This window comes from Drosophila persimilis, unplaced genomic scaffold (genome assembly GCF_003286085.1).
Source record: "Drosophila persimilis strain 14011-0111.01,24,50 unplaced genomic scaffold, DperRS2 tig00000431-arrow-pilon, whole genome shotgun sequence".
Classification (NCBI taxonomy): domain Eukaryota; kingdom Metazoa; phylum Arthropoda; class Insecta; order Diptera; family Drosophilidae; genus Drosophila; species Drosophila persimilis.
The window spans coordinates 3,789,930-3,815,642 of record NW_020825312.1 but is presented as its reverse complement, the minus strand read 5'-3'; the positions used below and the strand labels follow the sequence as shown (position 1 = coordinate 3,815,642).

Sequence of the window (25,713 nt, the reverse complement as noted above, 5' to 3'; positions counted from 1 at the left end):
GGGTAACGATAACGATCGATTGAATATTCTTTTGTAGTGCCAACGGACAGACGAATGGTACAAATACATATAATAATGAATCTTCATCGGACAAGATATGGAATTTCATATTGAACAAATCAAACCAAACACATAGAAATCACAAAGGAAACAATGGGGATTGGGAGGAAGTGGTTGAGTCTCTGGACTCATTTGGTTTACAACGGCAAGAATTAATTTATACATTGATAGAGCTCAGCCCTATATCAAGTGCTATATACATATAGTATAGTATACACGGGTATATATCGATTTATAGTGGTTAACTTTGGTGGTCAATCTCAGTATCCAATTACAGCCAAATTAGTGCACTTGATAACGGCCAGTGGGTAAGATACGAATACGATTACGAGTAGAGTGGCAAGGCCTTGCCAGCCCTGTGGACACTTACTGGTGACATAGAGTGTGTCGCCCTGGTAATACGGCATGTAGACGTGAGTGTCTGGCCGGGGGCGATGACTCTGGCTGTGGTCAATGCCAATGCCGTACTCGTAGCACGCGTCCAATTCCCAATTTGTGTGACCTGACGGCACACATGAAAGCGGGGGGATTCACTTAAGACTAGGCATAAATCTATGGGCATTGGGTGTGGTCGTGGTCTGTATGTGCTGGCGGACTAGCATGGCGGAAGTGTCGGATGGAACAAAGTGTAAAAATAGCAAGAGATACGTACCGCCTTCTTCCTCGGAGTCGGACATAAACGACTCGTGCATGGCCTCCGGAGCAACAACACGGTACTTCTCCTCGGTCTGGGCTGGAGCGGCACTTGCCTCATCCTCTGTGGTGATGGACTTGAGCGAGTCCAGGACACTGATGTAGCCCAGCTTTCGGGCAATGTTCAGCGCCGTCTGTCCGTTGACAGTCTGGGCATTTGGATTGGCCTTGTGCTCCAGCAGTAGGTTGACAATATGGCAATGGCCCTGCTGGGCGGTCTGATGAAGAGGGGTGTAACCAATCAAGGTGGCCGCGTCCACGTTGGCGCCATTCTGCAGCAGGAAGCGCACCATGTTGGCCTGGCCGAAGTGGGAGGCGACGTGCAGGGGAGTGAACCCAGCCTTAGTGGGCATGTCGATGCTGGCGCCGTTGCGCTGCAGAATCTCGGCCACATTCACGTTGTCTTCCTGGGCGCACAGATGCATGGGGGTAAGGCCATTCTTGGCCGGGTGATTCAAGGCTCCCTTGTGCTCGATCAAGAGGTTGGAGATCTCGGCATGGCCCTCCTGGCTGCTCAGGTGCAGCGGGGTGAACCCGGCCTTGCTCTCGGCATTGGCCTGGGCGCCGTACTCCAGCAGAGTAGTGGCAATGTCCATCTGGTTCTTGCGCGCCGCAATGTGCAGCGGCGTGTGTCCGTTCTTGGCGGTGGCATGGGGGCTGGCTCCCTTCTCGAGCAGCAGCAGCGCCACCTGCTGGTTGTTGTAGTGGCAGGCCACATGGAGCGGAGTCACTCCATTCTTGCCCTGGGCGTCCACATCAGCCTCCTTCTGTAGCAGAAGCTGCGCCATCTTGATGTGCCCATATTTGGCCGTCAGGTGCAGCGGCGTGAAGCCCTTCTTCGTGGTGGCATTCAATGCAGCCCCGTTCTCGATCAGCACGGCTGCCACCTGAAGCGTTGTGAATGAAAGTGTACATTTTACCAATCGGTTACCAATTATATCCTCATTCTGTGCCAAAATTAAACGAGAAATGATCGCCTACGGCGAATGAACGTGCAATGAACTTTCGAGTGCGACCGTTTCTACGAAAATATATATGTATAAAGGAAGACAAATAATACCATACTACAAAAAAAGCAGGGTGGCAACATTTATTCAAAAAAAGAGACAACAACGAAAAAGAAAGAGACAACAGTAATCGTAATACTCAGAATAGTCAATAAAAAAGATAAAAACGATACTAATGTAACGGAATATAAGAACTTAAAATCAAATGAAAAACTCCTGATGACGAATCCAAAACAGTTGCATCAGATAGACAGTGTCGATGTGGTCCGTGATCTTTTTCGCAATCAATTCTTTTACCTCGTCCTGGCCCTCCTTGGCGGCGATGTGGAGCGCCGTGTACATGTCCTTGGTGGTGGCATCCACCTGAGCGCCGTGCTGCAGCAGCAGCATTACGATGTCCACGTTGCCCAGTCGACTGGCAATGTGCAGCGGAGTCTGCTGCTCCCGAGCACGTGCATCCACCTGGGCGCCATTGCGCAGGAGAATGCGAATGATGTCGGTCTGGAAAGAGCAATGACAAAATGGAATTCAAATATTTTCATTTCAACCCAGTGGTCTTTCTTTTTGCGAGACTTGTTACATCGATCCCCGTAAGACGCCGCCGAAATTTTCATCCCACAGACAAATCGTATCGCTATCTGTGAGTACATCTGCACGGAGAGCGTCATGGTGGCCGAAAAGGATAACAGAATCCAGTACTATGTCATCAAGACCATCTCGCGCAACATTGTCAAGCAGCAGTGCAACTGGCGTCACTACTACTACTGCTACTACACCAACGAGGGCATCGAATACCTGCACAATTACCTCCATTTGCCCCCGGAGGTTATGCCCTCGACCTTCATTCGTCCCGTTCGCGACCCGCACATGCGCCCGCGCGCACTACCAGCTGAAGCCAAGCCACGTGGCGCCGCGCCCCCACCGACGACAACGAAAACACGGACAAGAAGGAGACCTTGGGACCCGACCCGGCACTTGCCAGTTTCAGTTCCGCGGCGGATTTGAAGGTTATGTTTCTTGTGTGAGGAAAACTCACCTGATTTGCACGCGCTGCCAGATGCAATGGCGTCTCGCCACGCACAGTGGGCACATCCGGACTGGCGTCGTGCTGCAGCAAATAGATGACAATGTTCATGCATCCCATGAAGGCGGCCACGTGCAACGGGGTCAAGCCGCTCTCCGTGGTGGCGCTAATGCTGGCACCGTGGCGGAGCAGCAGCTCCACTACCTTCAATCGGTTCTTCTTGCAGGCAATGTGCAGTGGCGTGAACCCGTTGAGGGCACGGGCATTGGCGTCGGCATTTCGGTCCAGCAGGAGCTTGGCCACGCGCACATGGCCACAGTGGGCCGCCACATGCAGAGCGGTCAGATAGTCAACGGTGACCTCATCGACGGGCGCGCGATGGTAGAGCAGAATGCGGGCGGCATCCACATGCTCGCCCTGGGCCGCCATGTGGAGGGGAGCCAAGCCGTTCTTGGTCTTGGCGCTAATGGGCGCTCCGCGCTCCAGCAGCATGTCCACCACCTGCTCGTGACCCGAGCGGGCGGCACAGTGGAGCGGAGTGAGGCCGTCGCGGGTCTTCGCCTCGATGTTGCCGCCCTTCTCCAGCAGGAGCGAGACCATGTTGGTCTTGCCCCACTTGGCAGCCACGTGCAGCGGACTGATGTTGTGCTTGGCCGAGTAGTTGACGTCGGCGCCCTTCTGGATCAGCAGGTTGGCTATGTTCTGGTTGCCGTAGTGCGAGGCAATGTGCAGCGGGGTGAATCCCGACTTGGAAGTCACATCCGGATTGTGGTCATTCTATTATGTTGGACGAGAGTAGAATCTGCATTAGTAACTCCCAAATTAGTTTTCCAAGGTTGTTAATACTCACATCTAGGAGAAGGGAGGCGGCCTTCACGTCGTCCTTCTTGGCTGCAATGTGCAGAGCTGGCAGACGCACCTTTCCCCGGGTATCACTCTCGAGGAGAACGGCAACGACCTTATCGTGGCCCTGCTGCATGGCCACGGCCAGCGGCGTGAAGCCATCTTCGGTGGCCAGGCTCTGGTTGGCACCGTTGGACAGCAGCAGGCGCACCACAGCATCGTGGTTCTCCTGGGCCGCCATGTAGAGGGGCGTGAATCCATTCTGCGACTGCACATTGACGGAGGCACTGTGCTCCAGCAGCAGCTTCACCACCTCCTCCTGTCCTGCCAGCGAGGCGATGTGCAGCGCCGTGTTGCCCTTCTTGGTGGCACTGTCCACGATCGCTCCGCGCCGCAGTAACTCCGAGACGACATGTATGTGGCCATCCTTGGAGGCCAAGTGCAGGGCATTCAAGCCGTTCTAAGTACCAAATATTAAATCGATTAGTGACGGAGCTCCGATAAGTATCAAATGGGGTATTACCGCATTGCTGGTGTTGATGTCAATGTTGTTCTTCAAATGCTCGAGGACACGCTCCAGATTTCCGGCGCGAGCAGCACGCAGGAAGGATGTGTTGCCATCGCCCTGTAATTATGAAAGAATCGATTTAGGATCAGAACAATCTATTTATTGTACTACTACCAACGAAGAGAAACTTTCAAAATGTGTTGAAAGCAGACAGACGAGCGGCAACGTTGGGGAACGAGCCCCGGCAAGGGCTGTTAATGGTGATCAAGAAAACGGAAACGATTCCTTCTCGGTGTACACTACTACCGCAAAAAATAATATATACCTATACTCTTCGAGTACCGGGTACAATAACTTATTTGGGGCACTGCCAAGTACTCCGCAAAAAACAAGACTTAATTCTTGCAGGAAAAGGTCAGCAAGAATTTATAGCCAGGCAACATATCACCTACAATCCCATCCATCTTGGCAGTGGTTTCCGTTCAGCAGAAACGGAATGGAATCCACCTATCGCCTATCCATATCTCCTTAAAACAGTTGCGTGCCACCTGCGTATCCATCAACGAGTGGACTTAGAGTTTTATTGATAGTTGCCATGTACTCGTAACCTTCGTTGCGCAACTTTAAGCGGGGTGCCCCGAACTAGACTCGGGAAAATACTTGCACCTGCACCTGCTCCATTCACCGTTCACCTGCCCCTCCCTGCACTCGCTACCGACTCAAGTTCAACCAACAACTACGAGACGACGGCGGTCAAGGCGAGGGGTCAACGTCGGGCGCAGGTGTAATTCGGCTTAATGGCCACCACCCTCCAGTCCGAAAGGCACACCCACCCACCCGTTGGGGACCCAGCTGTCGATTTTATCGCACGGCACCCGCGTTTTGTTTATGTTTTCTTTTGTGAAGGGCTTTACGCCCCGCCGCTTCCAGGGATTCGACATCGAAAGTGACGTCATGGCACGGTGCTCGCGAACTGCAACTGGAAGTTTTCGCACTGGATGGCATTCAGCCGACGCGACGCCGATGCCGATGCCGACGTAGTGGCCGCAGCGCCGACACCTCGCCAGACCCGCTTCCTTCCTGCCTTCCTGCGTTCCATTCGAAGCTGTTGCAATTCAAAGGCGAGGGCTCGACCATTTCCCCGACTCTGCTCCTAGCTCGTCCTCCTCCTCCGCCAAATGCGGAAGTTGGGGAACGAACCAAAGCCGCCTTTCAGACTCATTCCGTATGCCCTGAGCATACATACTCGTAGGAGACCGAATTCAAAAGAAGGTTATTTTCGACGACTGCTTCCTGGTGTCTGTTTGCCCAACCCAACCGGAGCGGGCAGGGGCAGGGGCAGTGGCAGAGCTCTTTAGAAGACTTGGGCAAATAGACTCTGGCGATAGCCAGGGGCGAGGGCAAAAGTTCAAAGGTGCTTGCCTCACCATTGTATAACGAGCTGCTCCACACTCGCACTCGGGGCAGATTGGGTGCTTGAACCAAAGGAGTTGTTTCCTTGAAGTGGATTTGCTTTCAATTTGTATGGCAAAATGGTGCCCCAAGTGCCAACATAATCACAGTCTAAGTGGATGTCATTAAAGGACCAACAAAGAATCAGTTACCGGAGTGGCAGATGAGAGAAAAATGACTCATAGTATGGATTTTTCCCCATCTCGTCGCCACGAATGTCGCATGTCATCAGCAGCGCTAACCTAAATCTCCATTACCTTACACTACGGGCACACGCACGCACCACACCCAGTTCCGCACATAGCCATGTCGCACTGCTTGTGCTGGTGGTAGTAATGCTCCTGTGAGCCAGCACCTGGCTCCGCTCCCCACTCGACTATCCGACTATCCGCCTATCCAACTAGCTACGGCTACAGCAATCAACTATTTTTAGCCCATTGTCCCAGCAAAGATCGTAAACGCCCACAAATCAGAAAAGGAAGTCGGAAAAATCAATAAACTTCTGCAGTTGGTGGCCCTAAAACGGGTGCGACCTCAAGGTCTCCACTTGGACTGAGACCCCAGGCCTCTAGCGTCTCACAAAGCCATCAAGGCTCCTCTTAGGCATCATATTTATCATATTTTTCGGTGAATTCAAGCCGATTTTCAGCCAGACAGCGAAAAATCGATAATGCGCAAAATGGACGCCAACATGGCTGCCCCCACAGTCGCACAGTTGGTCCGAAAAGTCTACGGACGCTGAAAAGTACATGGGATGAAACTCTCTGAGGGATTACCTGAGCTCCATTTTCAGTGACCATCTTTGCCAGTTGGGAAAATGTGTCCGCTTATGAGAAAACCTTTCCACGTCTACGATTTTCGGAGGTGTAGAGAAATTGTGTAAGCGGCTCTCGCGTAGTATGTCGTCACTGATTAGTCATAATTTTTTTTCACTGTGCAAAAAAAAACAAAAAAAGACTTGCAAAGCTCACGCGGAGTTTTCACTGGACTCCTTTGAATTTTAAATGCACTCCTATCGATTTTTCCTTGGACTTTATGTAAGCAATATATACACGAGTGCAAGGGTGTGCGAGGGTGTGTTATATTATGTGCACGAGTGTATGTCCGTGTGTGCGTCAGTGTCCGTGTATTTGTCGCAGCGACTGTGGTGGTGTATCTGTATCTGTATCTGTGTCCGTGTCTGATTGGATTCCTAACTGGTCTCACACACACAGTCCCTTCGGGGTTCACGTTTTTTTGAGGAGCAGTTGGCACTTTGCTGCCGTTTTCTTCAATGTTCAACTCCAGACTGGATGCGTCCGACTAGCGAAAAGTCCTACCAAGCCGTGGCTGGAACTGTCGGCGACGCCAGGATTTCGAAGGACCTGCGCACTCGCCCTTTCCAATTGGAAATTGGAATACGTTTGCGACAGGGGTTGCTGCTGCTGCTGCTGCCGCTGATTCCTGGAAGTTGAAGTGACGGTGGAAGTGGAAGCGGAAACGGGAGAACTACCCCTACCCCTACCCCTACCCCAACTCACCCCCAAGAGACACGTGCCTGTTGTTTTTGTTGACGTTCTCATGGAAGCAACTCGCACGTGCTTTAAAGGGAGAGCCGGGATAAAGCCATATCATCGGTCGTTCTGGACTAGATTTATTGTTTCAAAAGAAACTTTAAGTAATCCTGGGAAGACGAAGAAAATCTCATGAGGGCTTAAATATGAGACTCGGGCTAGTTTTCAAATTACGGAAAGTATTTGTAAATCATTCCTATATCCCATTCTAGGAGGGTCACTTAAACTTACTTAAACCCCTATCTAACAGATACAGTTGTATTCGAAAGGAATGATTCATTATTATTTGTAGGTATCATGAGTAGTGTGTCTTTTCCATTGAATCCTTAATCTATTTAGGATTCCCGAAAATTGTTGGAGTGTTTGTAATTTAAGAAGAATGTCACGCATTTTGTAGAGTTTTCGTAGAGCAAACAACATGTGTGTTTATACAAGGCCTTAAGTCCCTATCCAGCCATGGGATGGGTGCAAGTGTAACTATCCCAACAAGACCCAAATTAATCTTACCCTCATTCCTTGCACAATTACCAGCCCCGCTGAGCAGTCTAGCAGCCTATCAGGCGCGGCATTAAATTCCACCGACATTCTCAGCTAACACATTACACTAATTAGCTAAGCACACAGACATCATCCAGTGGACCCACCCAGACCCTGTCCCCTGTTCTACCACCCCTGGCTATGCTCCGCTTGCCCCGGAGTCCGAACTTTGTTGACTGAGCGTAAACAAGGGCCCGGCGGATAGCAAACACACTCCACAGTTGGTTGAGGGGTGGCAGATGGCCAAGGGCCGAGGGCCGAGGGCTTCCGTCCAGAGAGGAGGGACTCCCATTCTCCGCCGCGCAGACGCACTGCCTCGGGATGGATGTTGTTTACGAGTAGTATTTCCCGTTTCGAAGTCGACTCGTTTTCGAAAATCACACCCCGCACCCAACCCCTCCGAGAGGCCGCATCTGGAGGCCACATCCGAATCAGATGCGTATGCATTCCCGGTCACGTTGTGCCCAGTAAGCCAAGGCACGGCACAATTTCAGTTCTTTTCTTCAGTTTTGGTCGGATTTCATTGTTCTCCGGCAAATTAGACAGCAGTGCGAACAGGCAGTGCGAAGGGGAAACCCACCCTCGGGGGTGGTTGGATCGCAGAACCCTTACTGCGAGCAAATCCACCCCGGGCGAGCGATTGCATAAAATTGCATTTGAAATTGCATCGTGACCGGGACAAATTACGCCGGAAAATAGTGTGAGTGTGTGTGAATCACGTTGCAGGCAATTAAATGGTGGAAATAGTAGTGGGTGGACGTGGACCAGCCACGGGATGGATGGAGCAAGGTGCGAGACACATTTTGAATTTAATTAAAGAGTTTCCACTGTGTGCCTGCGTGCCTGCGTGATTCCGCCCTGAAGCCGCAGGCTGGCCTTTATCGCTTGGCCAAACATTGGCTTATTTGCTTTGGCCAGCCAAAGGGGTTTCGGCCGCACTTTAAAGCCCTTCGAATCCAGGGGATGGATGTGTGCACAGCCCACAAACCAAGCCAAATGGCATGTTCGCATGTCACCTGGCAATCCAAAGATGTTTATACTCTTTCAGGGGCTGGTTATTGTCACTTCGGGGTTTCCTTATTAATAATAGACTAAGGGTTTAATTAACTATTCGAATGGAGCATAACTGATGGGCTCTTCACTTCTTCACGATTTTCAGCTTAAGATTGAACAACCCCCAGGACTTGTGGGATAGATATTTATTAGATAGAGTAAGGGTTGGCACAATCGATAGTAGTATGGTTAAATATATTTATTGACTAAAGATTCAACCCCAGAAGGAACAGGGAGCCACAACAAATACATACATACTTATTTTGGGAACATTTCCGGAGGAATTTTGAAGGGGAAAATCTACATCTGATCGAATTGAATTTAAAGAACTGAAAACAATGCCCTAAGAGAAACTTCTTAAAACAAAAAATATATTCTTCCAATTTATCATTAGCTCTTCTTGGCAGAGTATCCCTAATTCGAAGGTGCCGAAAGGTTTCTTTGCTCCCCAGTATTTTAGTTAATGTTTGTGTTGGCGTCGATGTCGTTGTCGGTGTGGCTGTCGCCTGCGATATTACATTTCAATGGCCCTCGTCCGACCCCTCAAAGTATAGCCGCGCCAGGAATGTGCTCGGGGCAATGCCTTAAGTAAATTGCCAGCCACATAGACGGGGGGGCTGATTGCCCATAATTTCTGACGACCTTAAAAAACGCAAGCCAAATTGGGCACGCCAAAATGTGGCAGGTAATACCTGGGAAAGTGGGATGGGATGACGACGGGGGCGCAGATAATGAAACCATTTTCACTGCGTTCAGTTCACTGCACTGGGGAGGAGGGAAAGAAGAGGTAGCAGGCAGGAGGCAGGAGGGAGGAGGGAGAACAACCGCACGCACAAAATTATGAAATTGTAAAATTCTTCGCACGATTCGTCGTCGGCCAATTTGGCAGTCACAATATTTATATTTATATCTATAGGGCAACCCCCTCACGGATGGATCCCCAGCATTACATAAAAAGGGGCCAAGGTGTCTCCCAAAACTTACGCCCAAACTCTGCAGCGACGGGAAGCGTTTCTTTAGCGTCTCCATTCCAGAAGCAGCACATTAACTTGTAGGCCAATAAATAATTGATATACCCCGCAGATATATCTATATATATATTCTGTCTAGAGTGCCTCACGCGGCAGCCGCACCGAAATCAACACACGACGAGCGATTTGAGTCGTTTTCTGAATTATTTTCGAATGCGCCCCGTCGGACGATAAACCCAGAACAGAACAGAACAGAACCGTATAGAACGGAACAGAACAGACAAGACCAGAGACTAGAGGCTAGAGAACATACCGAAGAGTGCAAAAAAAAAGAGAAGAGAACATTTGGACGTTCTGCTATTTTTAAACCAAACAAACCGAAAACACATCAAAAGAGCTTTTCGCTGTTAGCGGTTCTTTACGGTCAGGGGGGACGGTCACAAGGATTCTAATTTCAACGGAGTCTAATGGATATTTGACTGTTTTTTTACGGTGATGATAATGAAGCTGCCTTGGAACCACAGCCGACAGAAAGGCGTCAGCTGAAGCTGTTAATGCCCCCTCGCAAGGACAAACGGAAGCGCACTTGCTGGACGGATGACTCATGCCGCATTCTGTTTAGCCAGTCCAAGGATTACTATTACGTCATTGTTCAGCGCTCTGGAGTGGGGTGGGGTGCCGTGGTGTGGGGTGGGGTAGGGTGGATCTACAGATGCCAAAAAGGTAGCCAAGAAAATACAAATTAGAAATGCAAAAAGTTTTGCTTCAACATATAAGGGAATAAGGGACCTAAATTTAATCAATTTTTAAATGTTAATAATTAAAAGTTGATCCAAGACTTCCCCCATTGTGACCACACCCGCACCACACCACACCGCACCCACAATTGGCCAAATGATGTAAGCTTACCGCACTGTGGTGTCCTGTGGGGCAATGCTCGTGCTTGTCATGATGCTTGTGGGGTCCTGGAACCCCGCTTTCAGTGTGATGAAAGGCCAACTCATGCTGGTGCTGATAGAACTCGTAGTGGCCAGCGTGCTCATGGTGATGCTCCGCTGGCGGCGATGCCAGCTGGGATGGAGGGCTATGATGGGTCTTGGCATGGCTCTGGCCATGGCCCGTGTGACCCGTGTGACCAGGATGACTAGTGTGTTGTCCAGTATGACCAATATGAGGAGCCAGTGGAGCATGACCAGTTGCAGCAGCAGCAGCAGCAGCATGTGGAGCATGACCACTCGTATGATGCGCTGATGACTGCTGTTTGTGTAGATGATGCGGATGGGAGGAGGTGGAGGCAGAGCTGCTGTGGTGGTGACCTCCGCCACCGCCTCCTCCGTGGTGTCCATGCTGGTGATGATGGTTGTGGGTGGGCGGCGATGGCATGTTGTGCCCGCTGTGGGGCAGATGCGACGAGTGCTGCACACCCACCTGATGTCCGTGGTGGTGCGGTACATGACCTTGCGACGCCTCCATCAGCGTCGGCTGGATGTGTGTCACGAATTGGGCCATGTCTGCGAGGGGACCTTCAATAGCTCAACTGGGGTCGTAGTCGTAGTTGTAGTCGGAGTCGGAGTCCTGTGGATTTGCACTAGTATAGAGCTTAGATAACACTGGTTTTAATTTTTCACTGTTCTACGAGGGAGGATGGGGCATAGACCATGTATCCCAGAGTGGGAGTGGAAATAAAAAAAAAAAAACACACGCACACAGCCCACAGAGGGCAGGGCGGACGAGCCACAGTCGTTGTGCACTTGGACGCGACGGAGCGATGGTAGCAATGGCGGACTTTTGCTCGGAGCATGGACAACCTTCTCGCAGGAGCAATGTCAAATGACTGACTGGCAAGCGTAGACCAGAACCCGCCAGATCCCAGTGGTGGCTTAGATGCGACGGGACTTTTCTCCCTCCCCCCGCCTGGGCTCCCGAATCGGGCTTCGGCTGTGAGTCGGGCCAGTGGCGCTCCTCCTCGTTTTCGGGGTTCGTCCTGGGCTGCCAGAAGCTTTAACCGGACCCAGTTTTATGCGCGTAACTGATAAGAGATGCTGTGCCTATGATGCTGTGCTTCCCTGCCGCCCCAGTGATGCTGATTTAATGGACTTCCATTTGTGACGATTCTTTCGTCTCTGTTTTCTTTCATCTCCAAGTGTGTCACGGACCCTCCCGCTCCATCCACACACACTGGAGGGGTCTCCGTCCCTAGTACGTTATTTTTAACGCATAAACAAAAATATCTTTTATGCTTAATCTATTTTTTGTCAGCCCCAAAGTATGGTATACATTTTGAGTCACTTAACAGGTGAGATTGTTACAAATTTCAACAAAGGTGTACCCTATACATACATATGTACTAAGGGAAGGTTCGGTTAGAGTTAACATTGATAAGACACCTGGCTGTGTTAGGATCTTTTCATCAAATAAGATAAATGGGAACTATACACTGTATTCTGTCTTTTTAAGAGCCACAATCGCTTGGTTGAATGAGTAAATCTTAAAGCAGAATAATTTTTAAAGATCAATGATAAGAGTAATAATTAACTAATTAAATAGGTCCTGAAACAATCATGATATATATTTTTATAAGGAAACTTTCCCAGTATATAATATATGTAGGATATAAAAAGTAATTACTTTCGGTACACGCCTAATATTCCTTTTGTACAATCTTTTACACGTATTGCACACAAAACTTTCGCGTTAGGTTGCGTTCTGTTTGCTAAAAGCTTTGGCCCACGTTGCGTCATTTAATGAAGCTTACGTCGAAATGTTGTTGAGCTTATGCCGTAGGGTATTTCGAGTACATTTGCTGTTTCAAAAAGGGGGTGTGTCACATCTCGTCAGCGAACTTGTTTGGCATTGAAACTGGAAATGAATGTTCAGTTAAAACCAATCAAAGGCATACGTTTGAGCTATAGATTCATTTGAATAACTTTCAAATAACATTAAAGTGAGCTTTCCAGCCCTATGTAATGTAGCATGTAGCCCATGTAGAGGAACCTCTGAAAAAGCTAAAGAACCAGTGCATTCCATTTTCGAAGCATCTCGTCTTATCGCCCAGACATACATATGTACATATGTGCAAATGCCCACCACATACATATGTACAGGGTATGTACGTAACCATCGAATCGACATTAGGCATCAGAGTCGAGAGTCTGGTGTAGCTTTTGCCTCTCTGCCAACGCAGCGTCGCACAGAGTCCAATGTCCAAATTGGCTGCCATTGCCTCGCCGGCGCATTTGCCTAACTTGTTTGGATCATTCCGCGGCGAAAACTCGACGAGTGAGCAAGCAGAAGAAAGGCGACCTAGTTAAAACTTAATTAATTGTATATATTTGTACGGAATTAGAGTCCGCATAGACCAATGGCGTTCCTCAATAAGGTGAGAGCAGATGAGCAGACTTTCCACGATCCCTACCAGAGGGAAAGTCCAAGGTGTAGGAGGTGCAAAGTTCTCATAATCCGATGACGCCAGCAAATTTGTTGATCGTCTGCATAAACAGATTTTTTTCTCTTATCTGTTCATCGTGTACTTTGCCCCCCCTATGCGATTATTAATAGCACCGTTTTATGGAGCAGCTTTTGCACTTGAATTGGATCGGAATCTGGTTATCAAACGTTGTTTGTGCTCTCTCTCTCTCTCCTGCAGATTGCAGCGCCAGCCCTGCGCCAGCTGGTGTCCCACAGTCGGTCCTATGCCGCCGTGTCCCAGGTGTCGCCCAATGGCACCTCCTTTGCCCTTACGGAGGAGCAGCTGCAGCTGCAGGAGATGGCCCGCAAGTTCACACGCGAGGAGATCATCCCCGTGGCAGCGCAATACGACAAGACCGGCGAGTACCCGTGGCCCATCATAAAGAAGGCCTGGGAGCTGGGTCTGATGAACAACCACATTCCCGCGGATATTGGCGGCCTAGATCTGGATGTCTTCACCACCTGTCTGACGGCCGAGGAGCTGGCTTATGGCTGCACCGGCATCATGACTGCCTTGGAGGCTAGCGGACTGGGTGTATGTGTGAACAAATCCTCCGAAATTCCAGCTTCTCTACTTCCATGGTTTTCTCTATAGCAAACCCCTGTGATCCTGTCTGGCAACAAGGAACAGAAGAAGAAGTACCTGGGCCGCCTCCTCGAGGAGCCCCTGGTGGCCGCCTATGGTGTAACCGAGCCCGGAGCAGGTTCCGATGTGAATGGCATCAAGACACGTGCCGAGAAGAAGGGCGACGAGTATATCATCAACGGCCAGAAGATGTGGATCACCAACGGCGGTGTGGCCAACTGGTACTTCGTGCTCGCCCGCACCAACCCCGATCCCAAATGCCCGTCCAGCAAGGCCTTCACCGGCTTCATTGTCGAGCGCGACTCTCCCGGCTTGACGCCCGGTCGCAAGGAGCTGAACATGGGACAGCGCGCCTCCGACACGCGTGGCATCACCTTCGAGGATGTGCGCGTGCCCAAGGAGAACGTGCTGATTGGCGAGGGTGCCGGCTTCAAGATCGCTATGGGCACCTTCGACAAGACTCGCCCTCCAGTGGCCGCCGGTGCTGTCGGTCTGGCCCAGCGTTGCCTCGATGAGGCTCTCAAGTATTCCCTGGAGCGCAAGACCTTCGGTGTGCCGATCGCCTACCACCAGGCTGTGCAGTTCATGCTGGCGGATATGGCCATCGGTGTGGAGACCTCGCGTCTGGCGTGGCGCCTGTCCGCCTGGGAGATTGACCAGGGCCGCCGCAACAGCTACTACGCTTCCATTGCCAAGTGCCATGCCGCCGATATGGCCAACAAGATCGCCTCCGATGCCGTCCAGATCTTCGGCGGCAATGGCTTCAACAGCGAGTATCCCGTGGAGAAGCTGATGCGCGATGCCAAGATCTACCAGATCTACGAGGGCACTTCTCAGATCCAGCGCCTCATCATCTCCAGAAACATGTACGAGGCGGCCAAGGGCAAAGCCTAAGTTGAAGTTGCTCTACTTCCAATCACCCCCATTCACCTCAGTCATCCTCATTGTATACCTCATCCACAAATTCGATAAATAAAAGTACAATTATAGTTACATAAACCGTCGACACTCGATGATTAAACGATAGTGTAAAGTGAAAACCATTACACGTTCGTTCCCGCCGTTTGAGTCGATTGTTTGTCTGCGAGTCTTTGCTTCAAGTAGATCAAGATCACGCCCGTGCTCATCGGGCTCGGACTATATTCACTGTCACTGCCGACATCCGCTGATATCGTATCAGTCCTGTGGGGGCTGCTGAGTGTGTTTGCCCCTCTTCCGTTGAGCCATTTGGCCTATTTACTCTGCGATAAGGTGTACTTAGATTCGCTATTAATATTTGTCAAACAATAAAAAATATGGCTGGCACATAGTACGAGTAGGAGGGGGGTAGAACATATAACATAATAAGTAGAATCGGTTATTCCAGTTCGCTTTCATCCGCACAGAGCCTGAGGAGCCCCTTGTAAAGCTTACCATTCCGTCGACCCTTGGATGTGGTCTGAATCTTGGCCTTGGCTCCAAATTGCAGCTGCCAAATGGACTGAAGGGTCTCCAATACACCGGGCAGGGTGAACACTTTCTCATCGATCGTCAGATCCAAGCGCCTGGGCAGCTGCTTGTGCTGCTCCAGCTTATGCAGACGGGTGTCGTCCATAAGAATCGTGCAATTAGCCGCCAGGAGCGAGCGGAGCTGGGGCAAATCGTCCAGCATGTAGCCCAAAGCGGTGCCACTCAGTCTGCCGTTGTCGCTGATGTCCAGCCACTGCAGCTGCTTGGCCTTGGCCAGATGCTGGGTAATCTTGTACAGATGGGCATCGGTCAGCCCACAGCCGGCGAGCTCCACGCGAGCAAATCGCTCGCATGTGCCGCCTTCGAGCAGGGACACCAGACGATCGGCCAAAGCCAACCCACTTGTCTCGTCGAGCGGCCAGCGGATGTAGCTCAAGTTCAAGTGCTCCAAACGGCAGCTGTTTAGCTGATCCGCCAGCCTCCGCACGCTCTGCTGGCTGAGCTGGTTGAAGCTGATGTCGAAGCAGCTCAGTTGACTGAATCCCAGATCAAAGTCCTGCAGTTCCGTCAGCTCGCACTGGGCCAGATGCAGCGAAGTGAGGGCACGACCGGCGGGGCTGGCACAAAACTTGTGCAGCGTCCTGGCACTGGCATCACCCAGGGGGTTCTCGCTCAGGTGTAGCTCTTCCAGAAGCTCGAGTTTCTCCATACCCTGGCCACAAAGCAGCGCATCTAATCCCTGGTAGCCAATGCCATTGCATTTCAGTCTCAGCGCCTTGAGCTGCAGCAGCGTGGGCAAAGCCTTGCCCAACTGCTGGCAACCCTCATTGCCAATAAAGTTGCGCGACAGGTCCAACACCGTTAGACGTGCCTGATGCAGCAGTGCCTTAAACACGGGTTCCGTTTGATGGGGGCGCAGCCAGAGGCCGGATAGCTCCAGCATTAGCGTGTTCTGCGAACGCTCCAGCACAAGCTTGATCTTGTTGTCTACAGCTGAAAAGAAAGGTGCACCCATCATTAGGTCATCCATTTATCATCCGTTGAGAGTTTATTCCTTGAACCTACTCTTCTGCAGTTGGTGGCACATCTCCTCGTAGCGCTGGGAAAGCGGTGAGATTTTCCAATCCAAAATCGTGGCCAGCAGCATGTTCTGCTCGAGAGCCACGCTCACGGCATCCGTCTCCTCGTAGGCAAAGCCATCGGCAGTCTTGAGGCGCAGCAGGGGTGTGAGACCAGTCAATCTGTGGAGAACAGGGACTTCCTCTTAGCAAGGAATTGGATTCACCCTTCAACACTCACTTGTTGTATCGCCTTCCAGCCTCTTCGGCCAGCCACCGCATGTTGATGTCCTGGAGCTTCTTGCGCTCGACGGGAACCAGCAAGAGTTCATCCTGGATCTTTACCTTGAACGAAACGGTGGTGGCCAGGACAGGCGAGGCCTGAACTTTAATGGGCGACGACTTGCACGGGGAGATGAGCAGCTGTATGGATGTGGTGCCCGTGGTGGAGTCCGGTTCTGTGGTGCGCAGACTAATCACCGAAGCGGCCCCATCGAGGGAGCAGTCGCTGCCAAACGGACTCTCGCTACGAAATCGACTAAAGCCGCTGTCCAGCAGCGTGGTCTGTTGCTTTACCCTGCGGGTGCCGGAGCTGCTGTGGTTGCTGTTCATGCTGGAGGAGCGTGACAGCGTGAGCTTTCTCATCTGCTTCTGTCGCTTCTGGGAGTTGGCATCGGCTTCGGGTGTGGCCTGCAGATCATCCTCCCAATTTGGCTGCAGCGACAATGCCGAGTCCTGCAAACTTTCCTTGGATGGACGAGTGCTGATGCTCCCCGAATTGAATCGCTTGCGTTTCTTTTCTGGCCCCACATCGTCGATCAGCCAATAGTCAGCATCTACCTCGCCCGAGTCCAGGAAAGCAGTACGTTTCTGGTTGCTTTTGCTGCTGCTGCTGGGTGCCTCATCACTAATTCGATTCGGACGCTTTAGCTGCGCCATTACGCTGCGGTACTCCTTGCTGGCGCTGGGCTGGGCTGGACTGGAGCCGTACTTCTTAGCTCCGTATTCGCTACCCGATCGATTGTGACTGAGGGAACGCATCTGGCTCTCACGTAGACCTTCCTCTTCATCTTCCTCTGATACACTTTCGCTCCCCTGGCTAGCTCCCTTCACATTGGCGTTTGTCAAGGGTCCAGCATTCTTTTCGCTGCAAATGCCCACCTTGGAGAGCGTGCGCTGCAGACGGTCCCGCAATTCGGCATACTGGGCCTGCTCCCCTTCCACGAGCTGAGCCGACTGTCGCCACTTGTCCAGTCCGACAATGCAGGTATCGTTGTAGTCCGTCCGCACCGTGGCATCTGCTCCACGGTCCAGCAGAAGCTCCGCCACATCCAGATACCCATTAGCGCAGGCATCGTAGAGGGGAGTGATGCCGTCGCAGCTGGTGCCGCCCTTGTCATTGATGGCCGAGGCAGCTCCCTTGTCCAGCAACAGTTCCACAATATCCCGATGCCCGTGGTTGCAGGCCTCGTGCAGGGGAAGCCAACCAGCGTGATCTCTCACGTTTACAGTGTGGCCCTGGTCTATAAGGCGCCGCACCAGCTCCAGGTTGCCAGCGATGCATGCCTGATGGAGCTGCGTTTCCCCCTTGTTGTTCTTCTTGATCGCCAGCGTACGACTGCCGCGAGTGGCACGTTGCGGGCGCACCTTCTCGCTCTCATCCATGTCACTGGCATCCGAGTCGGTCAGCGTGTCGAGATCGAAGTCGTCGTCCCAGTCGGGCGTATTTTGCTGCACAGCTGTCTCCTCCTCATCTTCATCTTCCTCCCCTCTCTTGGCTTCCTCGGCCAAATCAATGCCCTTGGCCTTGGCCTCCGCCTCTAGAACTTCGACGAGTACATCCATATTGTGTTTCAGCTGTAGTCGCCTCAGCCGAACCAGGGCAATCTTCTCCAGTTTGGTGGATGCGGCCCCGGCCTTGTTTGCCTGTCGCAGAGCCTTTTGGTACACATCGTGTACGGTCCAGAACGGGTGCGACTGCTGCTCACATATCTCGGCAATGGTGCAGAGGGTGGTGAAGGCCTCAGACGGAACGTCCTGGTTCACTTCAAACTCCTTCCACAGATACTCTAGAGCCTTGTCGTACTGCCCATTGTCCCTGTACGTTTGATAGAGGCTCACGTAGATGGGCACCAGACTCTTGCCGGTCTCCTGGTTCATCTCTGCGTTCTGCAACATCTTCTGATAGTAGACCAGAGCCTTTTCGTAGTTCATCAAGTGACAGCAGCCATCGCCCAGTTTCTCGTACAAGGTCTTCTGCTTGGCATAGTCCACCGAGCTTGTTAGGACCAGCTCATCCAGGGTCTGGCAAATCTTTACCACAATCCGGAGCGTGCGCTCAATGCTCGCCCGATCGTTCTCATCCGGGGTATTCTTTTTGTAGGCCTTGGTTAGGATCTGCTTGACACTGGCAAAGTCGCCGGCCTTAATCAATATCTCAGATTTGGTGATCAGCGTTTCGCAGATTTTCTTGACTTTGTTGGGCAGCCGCTTGGCCATTTCCAGAGCCATATTGCAGAAGCGCAGAGCCGACGATGCGTCGTTCTTTTTGCAGTTGTAGAGCAAGCTCATCGAAATGTAGCACAAGTGGGTCAGTTCGAACAAATCGTGGGTTTTGCTGATCTTGATTGCTTTGTTAATGTACTCGATGGACTCTTCGAACGCCTCCATGTGCTCTTTAACCACGCCAATGTTCAGATAGCACCGCGCTTGCATGTCGAGCTGCTCCAATTTTGATATCTGACCCGAAAGCCTACAGAGAGCCGGAAGAGGGTATAATTAATTTGTCGCTTCCACTAGACTCCATTCACTTACTCTTTGATCAGCAATAGACTGCGCAGGAAGCTCTTCTCCGCCAACTTCAGCTGCTCCATGGCTGCCGATGCCGAGCTGTCCGTCAAGCTCTGGCCATGCAGCAGGTGGACTCGTCCCAACGTGGCATACGCTCTCTGCTGCTCCACCTGATTCTTCAGCCGCTTGGCAATCTCTGTAAAGAAAGTTGTAGAGTGCTCTGATCATTCTCCATTGAATCGAAACTCACTCAGGTAGTCGTTGATGTGGTCCTTGGCCGCATCGTAGTCGCACAGCAGTGTGAACATCTCGCCCACCATTCGTTTGGCCTTGGCTGTTTCCAGCTCTTTGCCCATGCTGGCATAGATGGACGCCTCCTGCTTGTACTCCTCGACCGCCTCATTGTACTTTCCCTGCTGGTTGTAGAAGTCTCCGAGCTGATTACAGCTGACCGCCACCTGCTCTCGATTTCCATCGCTGCGCGCCTTCTCCTTGCGCTTGAGGTAGCGCTTTTCATCCATTAAGCAAACACAAGCAGCTAGAGACTCTTATATTTCACAATCCAACATCATTTCTGCCGGTCTTGTTTTGTTTTCGGCGCGAACGAATGCTGCCACCGGTCCACGGATCTGTGCAGCCCTAGTTGGATCATATTAAATCAGTCTGGCAACCAAGTCCTAAATGCGGTAATGCAATCGATATGTGCTATCGAAACACTCACATTTCTACCGGCGCATAGATAGACGAATTTTTTCACCAAGAGATTTGAGGTAATTGAAATGACGAAAATTGTGTTTAAATCATGTGAAAAATGTGTTACCTGCACAGTTTCACATCCAATCCACATGTGTGGATGCTTGCATGTCAGTTACACACGCGAAAAGTGCGTCTAAGGTTGCAAGAAAAAATCGATAGCCATGGGGAAAAAAATGGTGGGGGTTGCTTGACATGACGTGACTAAGAACAGTTTGCTTTTTCCAGCTATAAACAGGCCATTATTCGGAAGCACATATAAATTCCCGAATAAATCCGCATAAATATCGACAGTCGAATAGCACGTAAGTAGCAAATAAATGTAACTAGCACAACCATCCACCCATCGACGACGGGGGCGTTTGTGTGTGTGCGGAGGCACAAATGAGATTGGCAACAAATTCGATTTCTGTAATTGCAGGACCAGAGCAGCAGCAGGCAGCAACTGTTTGACAATGGCGAACAACAACTACGCCGGGTTCAACTATGGCGGCACCCAGTACAATTCGGGACAGGTATCGTACCCGGCGGTAACCAACGCCACTTATGCAAATGCGGCTGCCTACCAAAACGCTGCTGCGGCTGCTGGCCAAGGCGGCGGCTATGCAGCAACCGGGTCTGGCTCTGGGTCTGGGGGTGGCGGCAACTACGGTGGCTATGGCGACTACCGCAACCCCACGTCCTACGACGGCAGCAAGACATTCTACCAGCAGTCTCCGGCCAGCTACAACGCTACCGGGCCAGCAGCAGCAGGTAGCAAGACTCACTACTCGGCTCCGCCCGTCAAGAATAACGCCAAGGGCGGCAAAATGGACAAATCAAACGGCGGACCCAAGCCCCCGATCTCGGCTCCACCTGGAGGTCCAGGTAACAATTACAGCGGCTACGACTCGGCCGTCTACAATGCGGCAAGCATGTACGTGAACCAACAGCACCAAGGCGGTCCTCCGAATAAACCGAATGGCGGCAACAATTGGTATCCGCGAAAGATGGGGCCCGCCATCCCGGGACCACCGGCCTTGCGCGGCCTGCGACCAAAGGCACCGCCACGCCCCCAGCAACTGCACTATTGCGAGGTGTGCAAGATCTCCTGCGCCGGACCGCAGACGTATCGCGAGCATTTGGAGGGACAGAAGCACAAGAAGCGGGAGGCCTCTCTCAAGATGTCCGCCAGTGCCACGAGCACCACCCAGAACCGTGGCAACAACTACCACTGCGAGCTGTGCGACGTCACGTGCACGGGCACAGATGCATATGCCGCCCATGTGCGCGGAGCGAAACACCAGAAGGTAGTGAAGTTACACCAGAAGCTGGGAAAGCCCATACCCTCCGAGGAGCCAAAGAAATTGGGCAAGATTAACTTTGTCCCGGCGGCTGCTGGAGGACCAGCTGCGGCCGCGACTGCGGCTGGAACTGGAGCTGCCGCTGCAGCGGCCACTCCAGCGAAGACTGAAGGTGCCAGCGAGAGCGATGCGGCGGCGGCTGATGCTGCCGCTGCTGACAACTTGGATGACAATCAGGACGACTCTTGTGGCGAGAACACAGACAATATAAAGCCCGTGGGCGGCGAATACATCGAGGAGGTCAAGGACGAAGAGCACAAGATTCTCAGCTTCAATTGCAAGCTCTGCGACTGCAAGTTCAACGACCCCAATGCCAAAGAGATGCACATGAAAGGGCGCCGCCATCGCTTGCAGTACAAGCGCAAGGTCCAGCCCGATCTGGTTGTGGACTTCAAGCCGACCCCACGCCAGCGTCGACTGGCTGAGGCCAGGGCACAGCGGGCACTCATGTCCTCGCATCGGGGCGGTGGCGGTGGCGACGAGCACGAGGGAAGCGGCAACTACTGGGAGGAGCAGCGCAATCGGCAGTATAACGAGGAGTACGACTACAACAATTGGATGTCGCGCAGCTTTGGAGGTGAGTTCATAGCCCAGATTTTACCCCTCAAGATTTGAATTTGAAATTTGTATTTTTATTTGCAGGCGCCCAACGCTTTGGGCGCATCGGCAACGGGCCACCACCGCATTTTGGCATGATGCCCGGCGGCAATTTGCGTCGCCCCGAGAGCACTGACGATCGTCATGCCATTGCGCGCCATGCCGAGATCTATCCCAAAGAGGAGGAGTTGCAGACAATCCAGCGCATCGTCTCGCACACGGAGCGTGCGCTCAAGCTCGTGTCGGATGCGTTGACCGATCAGCCGAACGAGGGAGCCGCCGCGGCTGCCAAGAAGGATAAACCAGACAAACCCTCGGAGAAGGACGGACGCGATAACCAGATATTCTCGTTCCACAAGGACGCCGACAGCGGCGGCAATGTGGTGCGCATTCTGAAGGGCGTCATGCGGGTGGGCTACTTGGCCAAGGGTCTGCTGCTCCATGGCGACAATGCCGTCGAGCTGGTCGTACTCTGTGCGGAGAAGCCAACGGTGGGCCTCCTCCAGCGGGTGGCCACCAAGCTGCCAGACAAACTCAAGGATGTGGCAGGTAAGTGCCGAATGGAAGTGTCCTTCTGTAGGATGTTGCCGGATGTAGGAGCGATATATCGAAATGGTTGTTGTCCTATTGTGAGGCGAAGAGAACTTTTTCCAGAGAAATGGCTTGAGTGATGAAAGCAGCAAAAAGCAAAACCGTGAACGAAGCTATTTCCGTTTATACTCGTAGATTGGCCAATTTCACTGAGGTGAATATGGCCAATGAGAATATGAAAATATGAAAATATGCAAATATGAAAATATATATATGGCCGCTGAACCGGAAGCGGAAGCTAAAAAGATATGCCACCAAAAATAATGAATGCACACTCTAAATGGCAGTGTCAATCCGTTCTCACTGTCACACTCGCTATTCGTTACGTTCGACGGGCAATTTGTGTGGAAAAAGTCGACGCGAAATTACAAAAAATTGTGTAAAAAAGATATGTACTAGGACAACTACAATACTACTACTACTACTACTACTACTACTACTACTTCTACTACTAGTGTTGAGCCCTGTTGCGGTGCGTGCGATGGACCGGTCGGTCGCCCGATCACGCTCCAAACGGTGCCCAACGATCCAGCCAACCATTAAGCAACACAATAAAAACCAAACGTATTTGCCGTTTTCAGCTTCTCTCTCTGCAGGATAAGAGTTCCGAGCCGAGCCTTAGCCTAGAAGCTTAGCCTAGAGACTGTCACTCACTGTCGTTCAGTTCTGTAGCCGTCTGTAGCTCCTCCGCTCAGCTCTGCCCCCAGTGTGTCGCTCTGCTCGTTTGCTGTCCTGCTCCTCCTGCTACTGAATATGGCTACTACTGCTGCTGCTGGTGGTGGATTAGAAAGCCAAGCCGGAAAGTCAATAAACGGATCGTTACGGTAACAAGCAGTACACAGAGTACCACAGAGTACTCGCGTGTCCCCGCAAGAGGAAGATGAGTTGTTGTGAGGCGTTGATTGAGGATCAATCCCAATCAAACTTAACCAAAAATCAAATCAAAACAAAACAAAACAAAACAAACGAATACCAAAAAACCAAAGGAGTATATTTATACAAAGTTTAGCCGGTCTCTCGGGCTGCTGCTGCTCCCCTCCCCTCTCCTCTCCTCTCCAGATGCCAGAGGAAATTCAAGATACAAACTTTGTGTAAATAAAGTCCTTTGCTGGCTGGCCAAATGAATGTTGAACAATCAAAATGTTGAACAAAACCCAACACGAAGCCAAGAAGCAATGCGATTGATCCACACACAGATTTGAGCAAAAGGCGCTTTGAGATTTGCAAATGCTTGAGCCCAAAATTGCCGCCTCATCTCTCACTCGAAAGCAAGCAAATATGCTTATGTATCTGCATATATTTTATGTAATATATCTGTAAACTATATCTGTATCTGCATCCAAGCAGCCGATTTGTGTGTATCAAGACTGATTGTGAAAGAAAGAAAGAAAGAAAGACAAAAATTGCGACCGAAATTTGTGTTGCGTGTACGGTGGTGAATGGAGAATGCTGACTCCTCCTCCAAGAGAGCGGCTGACTGGCTGGCCGGCCGGCGGGCCGGGTCAACGTTTCCCAGCAAAACCCGCAACCAACTGAAAAATTTCGCTCAATGTTTTTTGCCAACTAACCCGAAAGTTCAAAGTTCAAATTAAAATATTCAATTCAATTGTACAACTGCTCGCGCTCTAAGTGGAATTGCAGCGAGTGGTGGATGCATCCGAGTCGATTCTGCAATTCCGTTTACGAGACTCGACACGACCCGACCCGACCCGACCCCCAAAATGGATCCCGATCCCAGCACGCAAGTCAAACGAACGTCAAAGAACGAAAGAAACGAAACGTCTGTTTGCTGGGAACAGAGCGGATGCGTGGACCGTGGGAAGAAACAAACATTATTCGTGCTTTTCATATGCGTCACGTCACGTCACGTCCATTTAAACAACTCCGATCTATCATTGTACAATGTATATTGTTGTGTATATTGCGGGCCCACACATGGAACTTTTGCCTTCACCCACAATGTTTGTCTCTTTTTCCAAGCCGAATCTAGAACATTGCCCTTCTCCCATGCCGCCGCCGCCTTGCTGACGTGCACTCTTGCTCTCTCAATTCCAGGCGACATGCAGATCACCTATCGCGTGGAGGTAAATGCCGACGACGCAGCCGTCATTGTGCTCGATGAGAGTGTCTCCGTGAAGATTACCCTGACATCGCCCTTGCTGCGGGAGGGTAATCCGCCAGAGGTTCCGGTCAAGCAGGAGGAAGGCGATCCGGCCAACGCTGGCGATACGGATCTTCTACCACGCGAACCTTGTCTGCGGGTCAGTACAATGGACCAGACATAATCCATCGGCACTGACATTGTTTGTGTAATTTTCAGGCACTGGCTGACTTGCGGCACGCCAAATGGTTCCAGGCCCGTGCCACTGGCCTGCAATCGTGTGTCATGGTCATTCGCATTTTGCGGGATCTCTGCCAGCGCGTGGCCTCGTGGCAGGCACTGCCGCAGTGGTCTTTGGAACTGCTTGTGGAGAAGGTAATCTCATCGGCTGCCTTTCCAATCTCTCCCGGCGACTGCATGCGTCGCATTATGGAGGCATTGTCTTCCGGCTTTCTGATTAACGGTCCGGGACTGCTGGATCCCTGCGAGAAGGATCCGACCGATGCGCTGCTGGTTCTCAGCAAGCAAGAGCGCGAGGATCTCACTGTGTCGGCCCAGCAATTCCTGCGCTTCATCGCCTTTCGGCAGATCTTTAAAGTGCTCGGCATGGATCAGCTGCCAGCCATGAAGTTTCCCGTGCGCCCGTGGCGCATCAACCGTAAGCGTCGCCGCTCGTCGGGCAAGGCAGGCGCATCCGGCACCGAGGCCGAGGCTGCTGAGATCGAGGAGACCGGGTCCGATGAGAAGGTGCCCAAGAAGGATGGCGCCGGCGCCAGTAGCTCGCCCGCTTGAGCTGCACTAAGCGGCATTAGGATTTATACGTAGACAGACCCCGGCTACTAATATAACACTTTTTCTCAATTTAATCGCGCGTATAGCGCCACCTAACTATAAACTAACTCTATCTCTCCATGAGTATTCAACCAATTGCGGCTCATCGTTATTGGGCAGGAGCTAAACATGTCCAACATGCTGCCCAATTGGCAATTAGAGATTCCCCCCATAGAAGTAACAGTAGCCCCCAACTCAACTTACAATATCTACCGAGCATACAAATTGTATTTTTTCTAGACTTAGGCGAGTGAATGCAATATTCAGTTTGGATGTGGACACGCATGTGTCCACCCGCCACACACATGTTTCCAATATAACATAAAAAACGAAACAAATTTTAATAAACCATATAATGATCAAATACTATAATAATAATACCATTCCAGTGTTTTATTCTTACTAGTCCGATGTGGGAATGTAGCTCAACCAGAAGATGCTATAT

At 51.4% G+C, this 25,713-nt stretch overlaps 4 protein-coding genes across 5 annotated transcripts in view; 2 read left to right on the top strand and 2 right to left on the bottom strand.

Moving 5' to 3' along the window:
- The window catches only part of LOC6604665 (ankyrin-2), a 65,646-nt gene extending 54,357 nt beyond the window's left edge, over window positions 1–11,289 (bottom strand). The window contains exons 1-8 of the mRNA XM_026989868.1: window positions 10,917–11,289; window positions 10,611–10,796; window positions 4,151–4,252; window positions 3,635–4,087; window positions 2,797–3,561; window positions 2,058–2,261; window positions 713–1,640; window positions 431–562 (exon numbers count right to left, since the gene is read on the bottom strand). Of these exons, the coding sequence (XP_026845669.1) occupies window positions 431–562; window positions 713–1,640; window positions 2,058–2,261; window positions 2,797–3,561; window positions 3,635–4,087; window positions 4,151–4,252; window positions 10,611–10,796; window positions 10,917–11,210 (3,064 nt within the window). The 5' untranslated portion in view covers window positions 11,211–11,289. The remainder of the gene's footprint in view (window positions 1–430; window positions 563–712; window positions 1,641–2,057; window positions 2,262–2,796; window positions 3,562–3,634; window positions 4,088–4,150; window positions 4,253–10,610; window positions 10,797–10,916) is intronic.
- Window positions 11,290–12,968: 1,679 nt separating this feature from the next.
- LOC6595907 (probable medium-chain specific acyl-CoA dehydrogenase, mitochondrial) lies at window positions 12,969–14,754 on the top strand. The gene is made up of 3 exons (XM_002020929.2): window positions 12,969–13,080; window positions 13,348–13,704; window positions 13,765–14,754. Exons 1-3 carry the CDS (start codon window positions 13,063–13,065, stop codon window positions 14,647–14,649), a joined length of 1,260 nt encoding a protein of 419 aa, XP_002020965.1. The 5' UTR covers window positions 12,969–13,062; the 3' UTR covers window positions 14,650–14,754.
- Window positions 14,755–15,002: 248 nt separating this feature from the next.
- On the bottom strand, window positions 15,003–19,632 carry LOC6596118 (tonsoku-like protein). The gene is made up of 5 exons (XM_002020930.2): window positions 19,303–19,632; window positions 19,077–19,248; window positions 16,504–19,014; window positions 16,270–16,445; window positions 15,003–16,197 (listed from the first exon to the last, which is right to left on the bottom strand). Exons 1-5 carry the CDS (start codon window positions 19,571–19,573, stop codon window positions 15,113–15,115), a joined length of 4,215 nt encoding a protein of 1,404 aa, XP_002020966.1. The 5' UTR covers window positions 19,574–19,632; the 3' UTR covers window positions 15,003–15,112.
- A 401-nt stretch (window positions 19,633–20,033) lies between these two features.
- LOC6596119 (zinc finger RNA-binding protein) lies at window positions 20,034–25,630 on the top strand. 2 transcript variants are annotated; one of them, XM_002020931.2, is made up of 5 exons: window positions 20,034–20,110; window positions 20,227–21,725; window positions 21,791–22,294; window positions 24,392–24,597; window positions 24,657–25,630. In XM_002020931.2, exons 2-5 carry the CDS (start codon window positions 20,261–20,263, stop codon window positions 25,227–25,229), a joined length of 2,748 nt encoding a protein of 915 aa, XP_002020967.1. In that variant the 5' UTR covers window positions 20,034–20,110; window positions 20,227–20,260; the 3' UTR covers window positions 25,230–25,630. The 2 variants fall into 2 exon arrangements, with proteins under 2 accessions (XP_002020967.1, XP_026845414.1); XM_026989613.1 differs by lacking the exons at window positions 24,392–24,597; window positions 24,657–25,630 and adding an exon at window positions 22,918–23,155.
- Window positions 25,631–25,713: the final 83 nt, after the last annotated feature.

Coding starts and splice junctions, on each gene's coding strand:
- LOC6596119 (XM_002020931.2), top strand. CDS start 20,261: ATGGCGAACAACAACTACGCCGGGTTCAACTATGGCGGCACCCAGTAC. Junction 22,295..24,391: donor CAAACTCAAGGATGTGGCAG/GTAAGTGCCGAA, acceptor TCTCAATTCCAG/GCGACATGCAGATCACCTAT. Junction 24,598..24,656: donor CACGCGAACCTTGTCTGCGG/GTCAGTACAATG, acceptor TGTAATTTTCAG/GCACTGGCTGACTTGCGGCA.
- LOC6595907 (XM_002020929.2), top strand. Junction 13,705..13,764: donor TGGAGGCTAGCGGACTGGGT/GTATGTGTGAAC, acceptor TTTTCTCTATAG/CAAACCCCTGTGATCCTGTC.
- LOC6596118 (XM_002020930.2), bottom strand. CDS start 19,573: ATGGATGAAAAGCGCTACCTCAAGCGCAAGGAGAAGGCGCGCAGCGAT. Junction 19,249..19,302: donor CCACATCAACGACTACCTGA/GTGAGTTTCGAT, acceptor CTTTCTTTACAG/AGATTGCCAAGCGGCTGAAG. Junction 16,446..16,503: donor GCTGGAAGGCGATACAACAA/GTGAGTGTTGAA, acceptor TGTTCTCCACAG/ATTGACTGGTCTCACACCCC.